Genomic DNA, 14,756 nt, shown 5'->3' with positions numbered 1-14,756 from the left:
AAAAAAGAATATAGACCATACTTCAGATAAAAATACATGAAAATTTGGATTCAGCCAACCGTACCTATTCCTACACCTCAAAACTTTGCATATTCCCAAGATTTTAGAAAGAATGAGGCCATCGCATTGAATTCTACAAAATTCTAAAGGGGCTTGATAGGGTAGGTGCCGTGGGGGAATCTAAACACGGGAGAACACTCAGGATAAAGGGACTGATCATTTTTTAATTTTTTTTTGTTTCTTTATAAATTTAGAGTACCCAATTCATTTTTTCCCAATTAAGGGGCAATTTAGCGTGTTCAATCCACCTACTGTGCACATCTTTGGGTTGTGGGGGCGAAACCCACGCAAACACGGGGAGAATGTGCAAACTCCACACGGACAGTGACCCAGAGCCGGGATCGAACCTGGGACCTCGGCGCCATGAGACTGCAGTGCTACCACTGCGCCACCGTGCTGCCCTGACTGATCATTTATGACAGAAGTGAGGAAAACTTTCTTCACTCAAGGATTGTGATTCTTTGGAATTCTCTACCGCAGAAGGTTATGTTGCTCCATCATTGAATACATTTAAGGCTGGGATAGCCCCCACAACTCAAAGATGTGCAGGGTAGGTGGATTGGCCATGCTAAATTGCCCCTTAATTGGACAAATTCAAAAATAGGCTGGGATAGATAGATTGTTGGTTTCTCAGGTAGTCAAGGGATATGGGGAATGGGCAGAAAAATGGAGTTGAAGCCCAATCAGCCACAATCATATTAAAGAGCGGCACGATAGCACAGTGGTTAGCACTGTTGTTTCACAGCACCAGGGACCTGGGTTCAATTCCCGGCTTGGGTCACTGGCGGTGCGGAGTCTGCACGCTCTTCACGTGACTGCGTGGGTTTCCCCCCTGCAAGTCCCGAAAGACATGCTTGTTCGGTGATTGGACATTGAATTCTCCCTCAGTGTACCCGAACAGGCGCCAGAATGTGGCGACTACGGGCTTTTCACAGTAACTTCATTGCTGTGTTAATGTAAGCCTTCTTGTGACAATAATTAAAAGATTATTATTAAAATGGTGGAGAAGGTTCAATGGGCCATATGGTCCTATTTCTTGTGTTCTTCCAATTAGCTAGTATGAAATGGTTCAATGTGGCCCATGGGGACAGGCAGACTGATTATTCCCTCCTGTGGGAACACACCTGCCCTTTACTCAACAGTTCTCCACAATAGAACCAAAAGCAGCAAATTTACTATTGAAATTCAACTGTGCCACAATACTCTGCTCCCGCAACTATTTTCTTTCTCAAAAATTCCAGTCTACTAATTCATCAATTTGTCCCCAATGGATGCCAAATATTGCATCAGTGCGTCCTAGAGTTCTTCTGCAAGTCTGAAAGACAAATCAGTTGTCACGTTTGAACAACTGAAGTCTTTCACGAAAATCGGTCTTTTTTTTTTTAAATTTAGAGTACGCGATTATTTTTTTTCCAATTAAGGGGCAATTTAGCGTGGCCAATCCACCTAACCTGCACATCTTTGGGTTGCGGGGGTGAAACCCACGCAGACATGGGGAGAATGTGCAAAGTCCACACGTCCTCAGTGCATGGTGGCAGCAGTGCTAACCACAGCGCCACCGTGTCACCCTTAAAAAATCAGTCCTTTTTGACACACACTCCACAAGGATAGTGCTCCGAGAAGGCCATAATATTGACCTCTTCAACTAGTTTAATTTGTCTCCCTCCACTATACTCCAGAGAAATAGAAACATTAATACCACAACAGCCATGCAGAAAGAATTCAGTGCACCAGTAAACTGCTCATATGCTTTATTTATTTTTTTGAAACTATTTCGCTCAACGTCAACTACTGTTCATGCCAACACACATCACCTACCTGCTACAGGCTGCAGTGTGTCCACTAGTTCGCTCTCTTGCTTGATTTTAACCTCTGGCAATGTTGAGCTCATGGAGACAGGAACAGAAATGGCAACTGGCTGTGATGGAGGAGCTACCACTGTAGCCATGGAGAGTGAACTTGGAGGAGTGGCGGAGATGGCCGCTGTAACAGTGGACAAGGCAGTAGGTTGAGGATGAGGAGCTGCTGCTGCAATGAGGGTTGGGATTGGTGGCTGAGGCTGTTGAGAATTTGACTGGCCCAGCCCAGGTATTTGCTCCATGTTCTGGCTGCTTACGGCTTCCATTGCAACAGCCATTGGTGCAGTCATAGAAACATGGATCTCTGGTTTTGATTTGGCACTAAAAGGAAAGCAGCAATTAAATCATCCACTAAAACATCACATTAGCCTGCTCAAAATGTTAAGAATGGGTTAAACGTGGCTCAGTGCTAGCAATGAATCAGGAGGTTACATACTCCAAAGACTCAAACACATAAATCTAGACTGACAGACAAGTGCAGCAACAAGGGAATCACAGTCCTTCAGATAAACTGAGGTCTCATTTGCCTTCTGGGATCCCATGGCACTATTTCAAAGATGTCCGGGGAAGTTGCCTGGTGTCCTAGCCAATATTTACTCCTCAATCAGTATCATTTAACTGAAATGTCTGGTCACATTTCTATTTGTGGGAGCTTGCTTTGCACAAATTGGTTGTTTCATTTTCTACATTCCAATGGCGATTGTACTTCAAAAATACTTGACTGGCTGCAAAGCGCTCTAGAATTTCCCGGGTGCTAAAAAGATGCAAGTTGCCTCTTTTAAAAAAAATCTCTCAGGGGTGCAATGTTACCATTTACAGAAGGTTCAAAAATCAGAATTGATGATCTATTAATGCATTATATAAAGGTCTGCAGATATTATCTGGTAGTGTCTGCAGATGGTTGCCTTCTCCAGCTTCAGTCAGAACTATATGGGTTGAAATCAGCTCCACATTCATTAATCTCACCTTATTTAGTAACTTCACTCACTGACTGCCAGAGTGACTGGGAGCAGCAGTGTATCCCCATGCTTGAGAAGAGTATTCTGATTAGTCGTTTTCCCATGAACTAGTGAGGATCACTCAGTGGTTGACGATTCCATTTGATTTATCAGTCGAAACTACGATTGAAAACCTTTCAAAATAGGCAAGAGAATGCAGTGGGCATCCCAACTGGATTCTGGTGCAGTGCACCATAGTTAAGGAATAATTAATAATCACAGAGTAACTTATCCCACAAGGGTACAGGTTGAAAATGCTGGGAGAAAGTCCAAACTTTAACTGTGCTAATTTCTATTTATATGGAGTGCAGCCATATAAATACAAGCAATTTGAAACCTCGCCCGAGGAGCTTATTTTGGAAGTGTAAGTTTCAAAGAAAATGATATTGTAAAATAAAATTAGTATTCACCATTGTGAGCAACATTGGTTATTTTGCTACCTGGCAACAGGAAAACCCAGCTAGTAAGTCATAGCAATGAACGAGGACCAGTAACTACTTAGTGATGGAAAATTATTGGTCACGATGTACCGCAAAGTGCTGAAACAATTAGAGTATGTTCTTGTTCACCATCATCTTTATTAATCAGGAAAGCTGGTGAAACTAGTCACAAAAAAGAATATAACAGATTGGGCATCTGCGCAAAATCCTGACCAGAGTAAGGTGGAGTGTGGCTCACGGGCTAGTGGACTGCTACACTGTATATTTCCAAAGTCAGCTTAAATATTTGAGGCAAGTTCCAGACCTGAACAAATATTCAGAGCTTGCCCTTATTGTTTTGCTGCAGGGTTAAAGGGGCAGGCAATGACAATGCCAGACAGGGAGCACAGCCTCCAGTGCAGCTGAACAATGTCCAGCAGGTCTCCAGGATGGTACAGTCCTAACCCGTTGGAGTACGGCAGAGCAAATGCTCAAAGGAAAGCAATGGGTAGAAGTGGCCAACTCACACATGACAATGCTACACAGCCAAATATTTAGCAATCATATTGGGTCTGGTAAGCAAGTAAGACAGACCCTGTTTTATCTTCCCAAAATGGACGGTTTGCAGCATGCCTTCGTTCACGGTGCTAAAATACTTAAATTGCTTACCAGATGATCACAACCCCAGGTTTCCCCTTAATATTATCTCAAAATCAGGGGTTACCAGCAGCAAAACTGCATTAAAATGTCTATTATATCCTCTACGTTTCGCCAGTTTATAACCTGATCTCTTAAAGGAATTGATCCCTTGACTGAAGTCTTGACCAGGAATGCCAATGAACCAACCATGGTCGCATCACAAATCAGAAGAGCTGCATGTGCACAAGCACATACACACGAAGAGGATGCTGCAAAGCAATCGGTTATTGCTTTTTCATTCCCGAATCCAGGGACCATGACTAACTATAAATTATGTGGCAAAAGTTGGCACAACACAAAGCAGAGAACAAATTTGTGGAAATGTTTGGTCCGAAGGGTTCAGCTACTTACTGGGTATGTACACTGAGCCCTTGGGTATTGCCAGGTGATTTGTAATGGAGCAGGATTAACCGGGACTTCAGCTCAGATTATACTACTCTCAAACAAAGACAAGAGCAAAGTCTAATGATATTGAAAATCTGAGATAGAAACCGAAAATGCTCGACAGCTCAGCAGGTCTGACAGCATCTGTGGAGAGAGAAACAGAGTGAACCTTTCAGCTTGGTGAAGGGTCAGATTCTGCCAGACCTGCTGACTACAGCATTTTCAGTTTCTATATTTGGTTTGTCTTTGTTGTTCTGTCAATCATACATGAGGATACAAAAGCCCGAGAAAAAGGCACACACAAAACAATTACAGCTCTTACCCTATTGGTCGTGGGGATCCTGATGCATTCCGCATTGTGCCATCTAATCTATTGTTTGTAGTCTCTGTTGGTTGTGGAGGAATGAGGCTTTTCCGGACAGCCATACTGCAAAAAAAAAAAAAACCAATAAAATGTTAAAATACTGTATTGAGCAAAATCACAGCTCATTTATTCAGACAATACTGTACAACGTACGTTAGGGGCCCAGATAATAACCCAGGGATTAGAAGTGCAGTCACAATTTAGGGGCATTTCAGCTGAACAAACATGTTGAAGGTTAGAGGTCTTCAGTAGAACGTCTTGCCTCAAGCAACCAGATCAGGTGTGCAAGAACCTGAACTAAATCATTGGCTCCAACATACTCGGATCAAGTGAACATGCACTAATCCAATATTCATTGGCACTGCTACAGGACAACTGATCTGTCTAACAAGTCAGATACAAAGCTTTTAAAAACAATTACATCATAAAACTCTAACAATGGCACTTAGTTAAGTTTGCTTTGGCTATGAAAAACTTATATTTATTAGTTGTGGCTAGAGACCTTTGCACATGAAGTGCTTTCAGATGTCCGAGCTATAGACAGCATATGGATGAGATTATCCAAGACCGAACAGGATTTCCAGCACTGGGAATGCCAGTTCAATTGCTATATTGCGGCAGCAAGCAGAAGATTCCCTCCGGAATCCCTAAAATGTTTCTATACTAGGGTGATGTATCAGATTTATTTTTCCTCCACATGAATCCGCGTCCCCCCACTCCCCCACATTCCCTAAAGCTCATTGACAATCACAGAAAGATCTTCCTCAACGCACATTAGTTAGGTTTCACTGCATATCCCGAAGCAACTGAAAGAATTTTCCGACAGTCTAAATTCAAGTCTTAACTCCCCTCCGTTACAGTTGTCCTTGTCAAACAGACCAGGTACAGTCAATCAGCAGTTAATCATTCTTACCCATCAGAGGCTGGCTTCTTGCGTAGAATGCTGGGTCGTGGTGAAGATCCCTGTGCTGGAGCAGTCGTACTGCTGCTCTGAGTGTGGGTCTGGATCACAGTGGTAACAGCGGGCGTTGCACTAAATGTGCTTATGGGATTGGCTACAATCGTTGCTCCATCTGTTAACACCACTGCTGAGAAAAAGGCACAGGTAAAGCAATGATATGATGTCACTGATTAACTTGTAAATCCAACACACAATTTAACTAAAAAAAAGAAAAAGCAACAGACGTCAACCAAGTTCCTTCAGTGCGGTGATTCAAGAGACAAATTGAAAGGGTGAAGCCCAGGGTTTCTCATAATTTGAGCCCTGAAGTTGTTCTACACCAGTGTCCCAGCCAGCAATTATTAAGGATCTACTATTATCCAGTTTGTTGCTTATGTAATTGATAAGACCACTCCATCTCCAGCTCTCACTATTTTGTAAATGATCTAGAGCACCATGTCCTGGGCGATATTTGTAATCAGGTCACAGTGTAACTGATGAATATGATCAGGAGATACTTGGAGAGTACAAAGTGTCCTCTATTCACCTATCTGTTTCCTCCTCAACAACACGGCGAAAAGCAATATAAAATTAAATGTTTGCACAATTTCCCAAAGCACATTAGAGCCAATGATGTGTTTTTTGAATTGCAGATACTGTTGTAATTTGGGAAACATGGCAGCCAATATATGCACAATACAATCCCACAATCTGATAATGACAGGATAAACTGCATTGGTGATGTTGGTTGAAAGATAAATACTTCTTAGGTGACTGCTGGGGAGAACTTGGCAACATACTGACAATGACCAGCTTTAGTTCATCACCACCGTTCTCAACCTCCCCAGGAGTGCCTGTGTCAGACTGCTTGGCCAACATCCAGTCTCGGATGAACTAAAACGTCCTTCAGTTAAAACAATAAGATTGAGGCCCCCTTCTGACTATGCCACAAATATTGTTCCCTCACCAATGATTCCATCCCCTCTCTAGCCAATGTCTCAGCTAAACCAGATTGTTCTGCGCCTCTGTCTTATTTGAGCCCAAGGTGAGCTTCCAGCTTCACACTCCCCCACCAGCAAGTCAATCTAACTCCAGCTCCGTACAATTATTCGCTTTCCCCACTGCCTCAGCTTATCTACTGCTTATATCCTTCAACCATGGTTTTTTGTAACATCCACTATTTCCAAGGCTGTCCTGACTGGCCCCTTATATTGACACCTCTGAATTTGTGTTCATCCAAAACTCGGTTGCCCATATCCCAATTTGCATCAAGCCCCATTTACCTAGCATCCTTGGTTTTCTGGTTTACAATGGCACCCAGCCCACCAATGCCTCGATTTTAAAATTCACATCCTAGTTTTCAAATTTTTCCATCGTCCCGCACCTCCCCATTTACTAAACTCCTCCAGCCCATCTTTCTCCAACTCTGGCCACTTGAACATCCTGGTTCCCTTCACATCACCAGTAGAGTCTAGGGCCCAAACGTCGCAATTTTCTCCCTTAACCCGAATAATAATAATCTTTATTAGTGTCACAAATAGACTTACATTAACGCTGCAATGAAGGGCAGCATGGCGGCACAGTGGTTAGCACTTGTGCCTCACGGCGCCGAGATCCCAGGTTCGGTCCCGGCTCTGGTTAACTGCCCGTGTGGAGTTTGCACATTCTCCCAGTGTTTGCGTGGGTTTCGCCCCCCCCCCCCCCCCCCCCAACCCAAAGATGTGCAAGGTAGGTGGATTGGCCAGGCTAAATTGCCCATAATTGGACAAAATTAATTGGGTACTCTAAATTTATTTTAAAAAACAGTGCAATGAAGTTACTGTGAAAATCCTCTAGTCGCTACACTGCGGCGCCTGTTCGGGTACACTGAGCTAGAATTCAGAATGTCCAATTCACCAAACAGGCACATGTTTCACGACTTGTGGGAGGAAGCCGGAGCACCGGGAGGAAACCCACACTGACACAGGGACGTGCAGACTCCGCACAGACTGTAACCCAAGCCGGGAATCGAACTGTGCTAACCACTGTGCTACCGTGCCATCCTTTCCACCTTTCGACCTCTTTCACCTCCTTCAAGTTCCCTTTTAAACATACTTCTGTGCCCAAACTTTTTTTCACTTGTCCTAATTTCTCTTGGTTCAATATAAAGTTTTGTCTGATAAGTCACCTGCGAAATATGTGACATTCTGCTATTATAAAGACACTATTTGTTAGCAAGTTTTTCCTCTGGAATATTAGTCCAGTAATATAACCACTGCCAGGCCATATCCAACATGTTGATTAAACCTTCAGTGTAATTATCACATTCGGAACACACAGTTGAACTATAAGAGGCATCCAAGCTAGCAGGGCCAAGCTCAAATACCTGCATGGAATAAATTACACAAACCAATAGATTACAAGAATCACAATTGAACAGCAGAGGAGAAAGCTGTTTGACAAACTGTCTCTGCTGTTTGAAAGGGCTAACAACAACTTGTAGTTGCAAAGCATCTTTAAATTTTGCAACACACTTCACAGGAGCATTATCAAACAAATGTCAACAATTATGTCATATAAAGACTTATTAAAATAGACGTCCAGAGGAAGTTTGTGGATCTGCTGGGTCCGCTGCTGGTGAGAACCTTTAACGAGGCGAGGGAGGAAGGGATTCTCCCCCCGACAATGTCTCGGGTGCTGATCTCGCTGATCCTTAAGCGGGACAAGGACCCGCTGCAGTGTGGCTCGTATAGGCCGATCTCGTTCCTTGATGTCGATGCCAAGTTGCTGGCAAAGGTCCTAGCCACAAGGATTGAGGATTGTGCCCTGGATTGTGCCGAGGACCAGATGGGGTTTGTGAAGGGCAGACAGTTAAATGCAAATGTGCGGAGGCTCCTGAATGTGATTATGCTGCCCCCGGAGGGTGGGGAGGCAGAAGTGGTGGTGGCAATGGACGCGGAGAAGGCCTTTGATCGGGTGGAGTGGGAGTACCTATGGGAAGTGCTTGGCAGGTTTGGGGAGGGGTTCATAGGGTGTGTCAAATTGTTATACCAGGCCCCGGTGGCGAGTGTATTTACGAACAGGCGGAGATCAGAATATGTTAGGTTGTACCCTGGGACGAGATAGGGGTGCCCCCTGTTGTTTGCTTTGGCAATTGAGCCGCTGGCCATGGCGTTGAGGGAATCTAGAAACTGGAGGGGGTTGGTCCGGGGAGGGGAGGAACATCGGGTCTCGTTGTATGCTGATGACCTGCTTTTGTACATCGCAGATCCAGTGGAAGGGATGGTAGAGGTCATGCGGATCCTTAGGGAGTTTGGGGACTTCTCAGGCTACAAGCTTAACGTGGGGAAGAGTGAGCTCTTTGTGTTGCATGCGAGGGGGCAGGAAAGGGGGCTGGAGGAGCTGCCGCTTAAGAGGGCGGAGAGGAGTTTCCGATATTTGGGTATCCAGGTGGTCAAGAGTTGGGGGGGCTCTGCATAAGCTTAATTTGGCGCGGTTGGACTTCCGGTTGCGGCGATGCACTGCTAAGCCGCACGTATCGGCACCTCCCGTTTCAACTGACTTTTGGGCTCTTATCGGGAGCCCCAACGGAAATTTTTTGCGGCCAAACCCAGTGTGAGGTGACAAAGGAAGGAGTCCCCCCCAGGTGTGGATGGAAAGGAGCGACAGTAGTGGCCAGATTGCGGAGGATCCTTTGCAGCAGCGGCAGAGAAGAGAAGGGAGAAGCAAGATGGCAGCCGAGGGAGCCCAGATGGTATGGGGCCCGGAACAGCAGGAGTTCCTCCGACGATGTGGGGAGGAGCTCAAGAAAGAGGTGCTGGCGCCGATGTTACTGGAAATCGAGGGACTAAAGGAAACGCAAAAGGTCCAGGCGATGGAGCTCTGTGGAGTGAAGGCAAAGGCAGCAGAGAACGAAGATGAGATACAGGGCCTGGTGGTAAAAACGGAGACGCACGAGGCACTACATAAGAGGTGCATAGAAAGGCTGGAAGCCCTGGAGAACAGCTAGAGGAGGAAGAACCTACGGATTTTAGGTCTCCCCGTAGGAACAGAGGGAGCTGATGCTAGGGCGTATGTGAGTACGATGCTCCATACTCTAATGGGAGCTGAGGCCCCAACGGGCCCCCTGGAAGTGGAGGGAGCGTACCGGGTCCTCGTGAGAAGACCAAAGGCAGGGGAAACACCAAGAGCAATAGTGGTGAAGTTCCATCGCGACAGGGACAGGGAGATGGTCCTGAGTTGGGCGAAGAAGACATGGAGGAGCAAGTGGGAGAACGCGGTGATACGCGTGTATCAAGACTGGAGTGCGGAGGGCGAGTTTCAACCGGGCCAAGGCGGTGCTCCATAGGAAGAAAGTCAAATTTGGGATGCTGCAGCCGGCGAGATTGTGGGTCACACATCAGGGCAAACACCACTACTTCGAGACGGCGGAGGAGGAATGGACATTCATTCAGGAAGAGAAATTGGACTAGACTTGAGAAATTGATGTCCGGAGAGAGGTAGCGAGGTGGTGGCACAGAAATGTAAAGTGGGGAGAGGGGAGGGCTAATGTATAATAATGTTGGACGGGGAAATTTTCCTCCCCCCCGATGGGATGGGGGGGGGGGGGGGGGGGGGGAGAGACACGAAGAAATGTGGGCGCCGGTGGAAAAGGGGACAGGGAAGGGGAATGAGGGAACTGCGCCATTAGGGGCGGGGCCGAGAGGAAAGCGCGGGTATTTTCCCGCGCTATGGAAATTATGGCGGGAATAAGGGCGCAGGAAGGAAGGGAGCCTCACACGCAGGGAGGTCAAAGGATGAACGGGGGAAGCCGAGGTCAGCCAGAGTTAGCTGACTTCCGGAAGCAATATGGGGGGGGGAGTAATCAAGCTAGAGGGGGATCTGGGGGGGGGGGGGGGGGGGGATTAACTGGGTTGCTGCTGCTGAGGGTAAGGGGGAGCTGATACGAGACGAGGTGGTCGGGACGGGAGGGCGCCGTCTGGGGGACAGGCGGGTGCGTGAGACCTGGGTGAGGAGATGGCTTAAAAAAGGGGATGGCTAGTCGACGAGGGGGGGGGGGGGGGTAAATGGCCCCCCAACCCGGCTGATCACGTGGAATGTGAGAGGTTTAAATGGGCCGATTAAGAGGGCAAGGGTGTTTGCGCACTTAAAGAGACTGAAGGCGGACGTAGTTATGCTCCAGGAGACGCACCTGAAGTTGGCGGATCAGGTTAGACTAAGGAAAGGATGGGTGGGACAGGTATTCCACTCAGGGTTGGATGCGAAAAACAGATAGGTGGCAATACTGGTGGGGAAACGTGTATCGTTCGAGGCTAAGACCATAGTGGTGGATAGTGGGAGCAGGTATGTGATGGTTAGTGGCAGATTGCAGGGTGAGGCGGTTGTGCCGGTGAACGTATATGCCTCTAACTGGGATGACGTGGGATTCATGAAGCGAATGCTGGGACGTATCCCAGACCTGGAGGCGGGAAACTTGTTAATTGGGGGGGGGGGGGGGGAAGAACTTCAACACAGTGCTTGACCCAGGGCTGGACCGGTCCGATCCAGGACCGGGAGAAGGCCGGCAGCGGCCATGGTGCTTAAGGGATTCATGGATCAAAAGGGGGGGGGGGGAAAGAGTAGATCCGTGGAGATTCGCCAGACCGATGGGTAAAAAGAGTTTTCCTTTTTCTCCCACGTCCATAAGGTCAACTCCCGGATAGACTTTTTTGTTTTGGGAAGGGCGCTGATCCCGAAAGTGGCAGAAACGGAGTACTCAGCTACAGCCGTTTCAGATCACGCCCCGCATTGGGTGGATCTGGAGCTAGGAGAGGAAAGGGAGCAGCGCCCACTCTGGCGATTAGACATGGGACTACTGGCGGACGAGGGGGTATATGGAAGGGTGAGGGGATGTATCGAAAGATACCTGGAGGTCAATGACGACGGGGAGGTCCAGGTGGGGGTAGTATGGGAAGCGCTGAAGGCGGTGGTTAGAGGAGAGCTGATTTCCATCAGAGCCCACAAGGGGAAACAAGAGGGTAAAGAAACAGAGAAATTTTGAGGGTGGATAGGAAGTATGCGGAGGCCCTAGACGAAGGGCTATACAGGGAAAGACGAAGATTACAGACGGAGTTTGACCTGCTGTCCACGGGAAAGGCAGAGACACAGTGGAGGAAGGCACAGGGGATACAATATGAATATGGGGAAAAGGCGAGCCGGCTGCTGGCCCAACAACTTCGGAAGAGGGGGGCGGCGAGAGAGATTGGAGGAGTTCGGGACGAAACGGGAAAGATGGAGCAGAGAGCAGGGAAAGTGAACGAGGTGTTCAAGACATTTTATGAGAGGCTGTATAAGTCCCAACCCCCGGAGGGGAAAGAGGGAATGATACACCTTTTGGACCAGCTAGAGTTCCCGAGAGTGGAGGAGCAGGAGGTGGCAGGTCTGGGGGCGCAGATTGAGGTGGATGAGGTGATCAAAGGAATTGGGAACATGCAAGCAGGGAAGGCCCCGGGACCAGATGGGTTCCCGGTGGAATTTTATAGGAAGTATATGGACCTGCTGGCCCCGCTTTTGGCGAGAACCTTTAATGAGGCTAAGGAAGACTGTGTCCCAGGGGTGGTACATGACAACCAGACAGGGTTTGTTAAAGGGAGGCAATTGAATGCCAACATACGAAGGTTGCTGGGGGTGATGATGATGCCCCCACCGGAGGGGGAGGCAGAGATAGTGGTGGCGATGGATGCAGAGAAGGCATTCGATAGGGTGGAGTGGGACTATTTGTGGGAGGTGCTGAAGAGATTTGGGTTCGGGGAGGGGTTCATTAGATGGGTTAGACTCCTGTACGGGGCCCCGGTGGCAAGCGTCGTTACAAACAGGCAAAGATCGGGATACTTTCGATTACATAGGGGTACAAGACAGGGGTGCTCCCTGTCCCCGTTGGCAATTGAACCATTGGCCATAGCGCTGAGGGACTCTAAGAAGTGGAGGGGGTGCTTAGAGGAGGAGAGGAACATCGAGTGTCACTATATGCAGACTATTTACTGCTATATGTGGCGGACCCGGTAGAGGGGATGCCAGAGGTAATGCAGATACTCAGGGACTTTGGAGAGTTCTCGGGATACAAATTAAATATGGGAAAGAGCGAACTGTTTGTGATGCACCCCGGGGAACAGGGCAGGGGGATAGATGCTCTGCCGCTGAGGAGAGTAGCAAGGAATTTTCGATACCTGGGGATTCAAGTGGCCAGGAACTGGGGAACCCTACATAAACTTAACCTGACGCGACTGGTAGAGCAGATGGAGGAGGACTTTAAGAGGTGGGGTATGGTGCCCCTGTCATTGGCGGGCAGAATACAGGCGGTTAAAATGGTGGTCCTCCCAAGGTTTCTTTTCGTGTTTCAGTGCCTCCCCATCCTGATTACAAAGGCCTTTCTAAAAAAAATAGACAGGAGCATTATGAGCTTTGTGTGGGCGGGAAAGACCCCGAGCGTAAAGAGGGGGTTCCTGCAGCGCAGTAGGGACAGAGGCGGATTGGCACTGCCGAGTCTGAGTGACTACTATTGGGCCGCCAATGTGTCGATGGTCTGTAAGTGGATGAGGGAAGAAGAAGGGGCGGTGTGGAAAAGGTTGGAGATGGCGTCCTGTAAGGGAACGAGCCTAAAAGCGCTGGCGACGGCGCCGCTACCATTCTCCCCGAAAAGGTACACCACAAACCCAGTGGTGGTGGCGACCTTGAAGATCTGGGGGCAGTGGAGACGACACAGGGGAGCGACGGGTGCCTCGGTGTGGTCCCCGATAAGGAATAACCACAGGTTCGTCCCGGGGAGGATGGGGGATTTCAATGTTGGCAGCGAGCAGGAATTAGGAAGCTGAAGGACCTGTTTGAGGACGGGACGTTTGTGTTCCAGTGCCTGCTCATCCTCATCCCCAAGGCCTTTTTTAAGCGAGTCAGCAGGAGCATTATGGGGTTTGTATGGGCAAGAAAGACCCCGAGGGTCAAGAAGCTGTTTCTGGAGCGTAGTCGGGACAGGGATGGGCTGGCGCTACCGAAACTGTGTAGTTATTACTGGGCAGCCAATGTGGCAATGATTCTGAAATGGGTGATGGATGGTGGCGTGGAAAAGATTAGAGGCGGCGTCATGCGTGGGTACTAGCTTGGGAGCGCTGGTGACGGCACCTTTGCCGCTACCGCCAACGTGGTACACCACGGGCCCGGTGGTGGCGGCGACACGGAGGATCTGGGGGCAGTGGGGTGAGTTGGGGGCCTCAATTTGGTCCCCAATATGGAATAATCATAGGTTTGCACAGGGCAGGATAGGTGGCGGATTCCTAAGCTGGCATCGGGCGGGAATTAAAAGGATGGGGGACCTATTGATCGACGGGGCTTTTGCTAGCCTGCAGGCGCTGGAGGAGAAATTTGGGCTACCCCCCGGAAACGCTTTTAGGTACATGCAGATGAGGGCGTTTGTGAGAAGGCAGGTAAGGGAATTTCCACTGCATCCCGCACGGAGGACTCAGGACAGGGTGACCTCGGGTGTATGGGTGGGAGAGGGCAAGGTCTCGGCGATCTATCAGGGGTTGCAAGAGGCGGAGGAAACCTCGGTGGAGGAGCTTAAGGGCAAGTGGGAGGAGGAGCTGTGCGAGGAACTGAATGAGGGCTTGTGGGCGGAGGCCCTGGGCAAGGTTAACTCCTCCTCATCTTGCGGAAGACTTAGCCTGGTCCAGTTCAAAGTGGTTCACAGGGCACATATGACAGGGGCAAGGATGTGCAAGTTTTTTGGGGTGGAGGACAGATGAGTGAGGTGCTCGGGGAGCCCAGCAAATCACGCCCATATGTTCTGGGCGTGCCCAGCGCTAGAGGGGTTCTGGAGGGGCTTCGCAAAGGCTATGTCCAAGGTCTTAGACACTCAGGTAAAACCGAGCTGGGGGATAGCAATATTCGGGGTATCAGATGAGCCGGGAGTACAGGAGCCGAAAGAGGCCGGAGTTCAGGCCTTTGTGTCCTTGGTAGCCCGGAGGAGGATCCTACTAATGTGGATGGATGCGAAACCCCCAAGCGTGGAGGCTTGGATTAATG

The 14,756-nt window shown here is 48.6% G+C and overlaps 1 protein-coding gene across 7 annotated transcripts in view; it reads right to left on the bottom strand.

The window, feature by feature from the left end:
- Window positions 1–14,756, bottom strand: part of LOC140390027 (histone deacetylase complex subunit SAP130-like) — a 91,536-nt gene that overhangs the window by 23,411 nt on the left and 53,369 nt on the right. For 6 of the 7 annotated variants that reach the window (XM_072474862.1, XM_072474867.1, XM_072474865.1 and 3 more), the window contains 3 exons: window positions 5,697–5,871; window positions 4,742–4,846; window positions 1,879–2,240 (listed from right to left, as the gene is read on the bottom strand). In XM_072474862.1, coding sequence (XP_072330963.1) covers window positions 1,879–2,240; window positions 4,742–4,846; window positions 5,697–5,871 — 642 coding nt within the window. The remainder of the gene's footprint in view (window positions 1–1,878; window positions 2,241–4,741; window positions 4,847–5,696; window positions 5,872–14,756) is intronic. The other variant, XM_072474863.1, reaches the window with a different exon arrangement.

This window comes from Scyliorhinus torazame, chromosome 14 (genome assembly GCF_047496885.1).
Source record: "Scyliorhinus torazame isolate Kashiwa2021f chromosome 14, sScyTor2.1, whole genome shotgun sequence".
Lineage (NCBI taxonomy): Eukaryota > Metazoa > Chordata > Chondrichthyes > Carcharhiniformes > Scyliorhinidae > Scyliorhinus > Scyliorhinus torazame.
The sequence above is the reverse complement of the archived record's forward strand: the minus strand, read 5'-3'. Positions and strand labels throughout refer to the sequence as shown.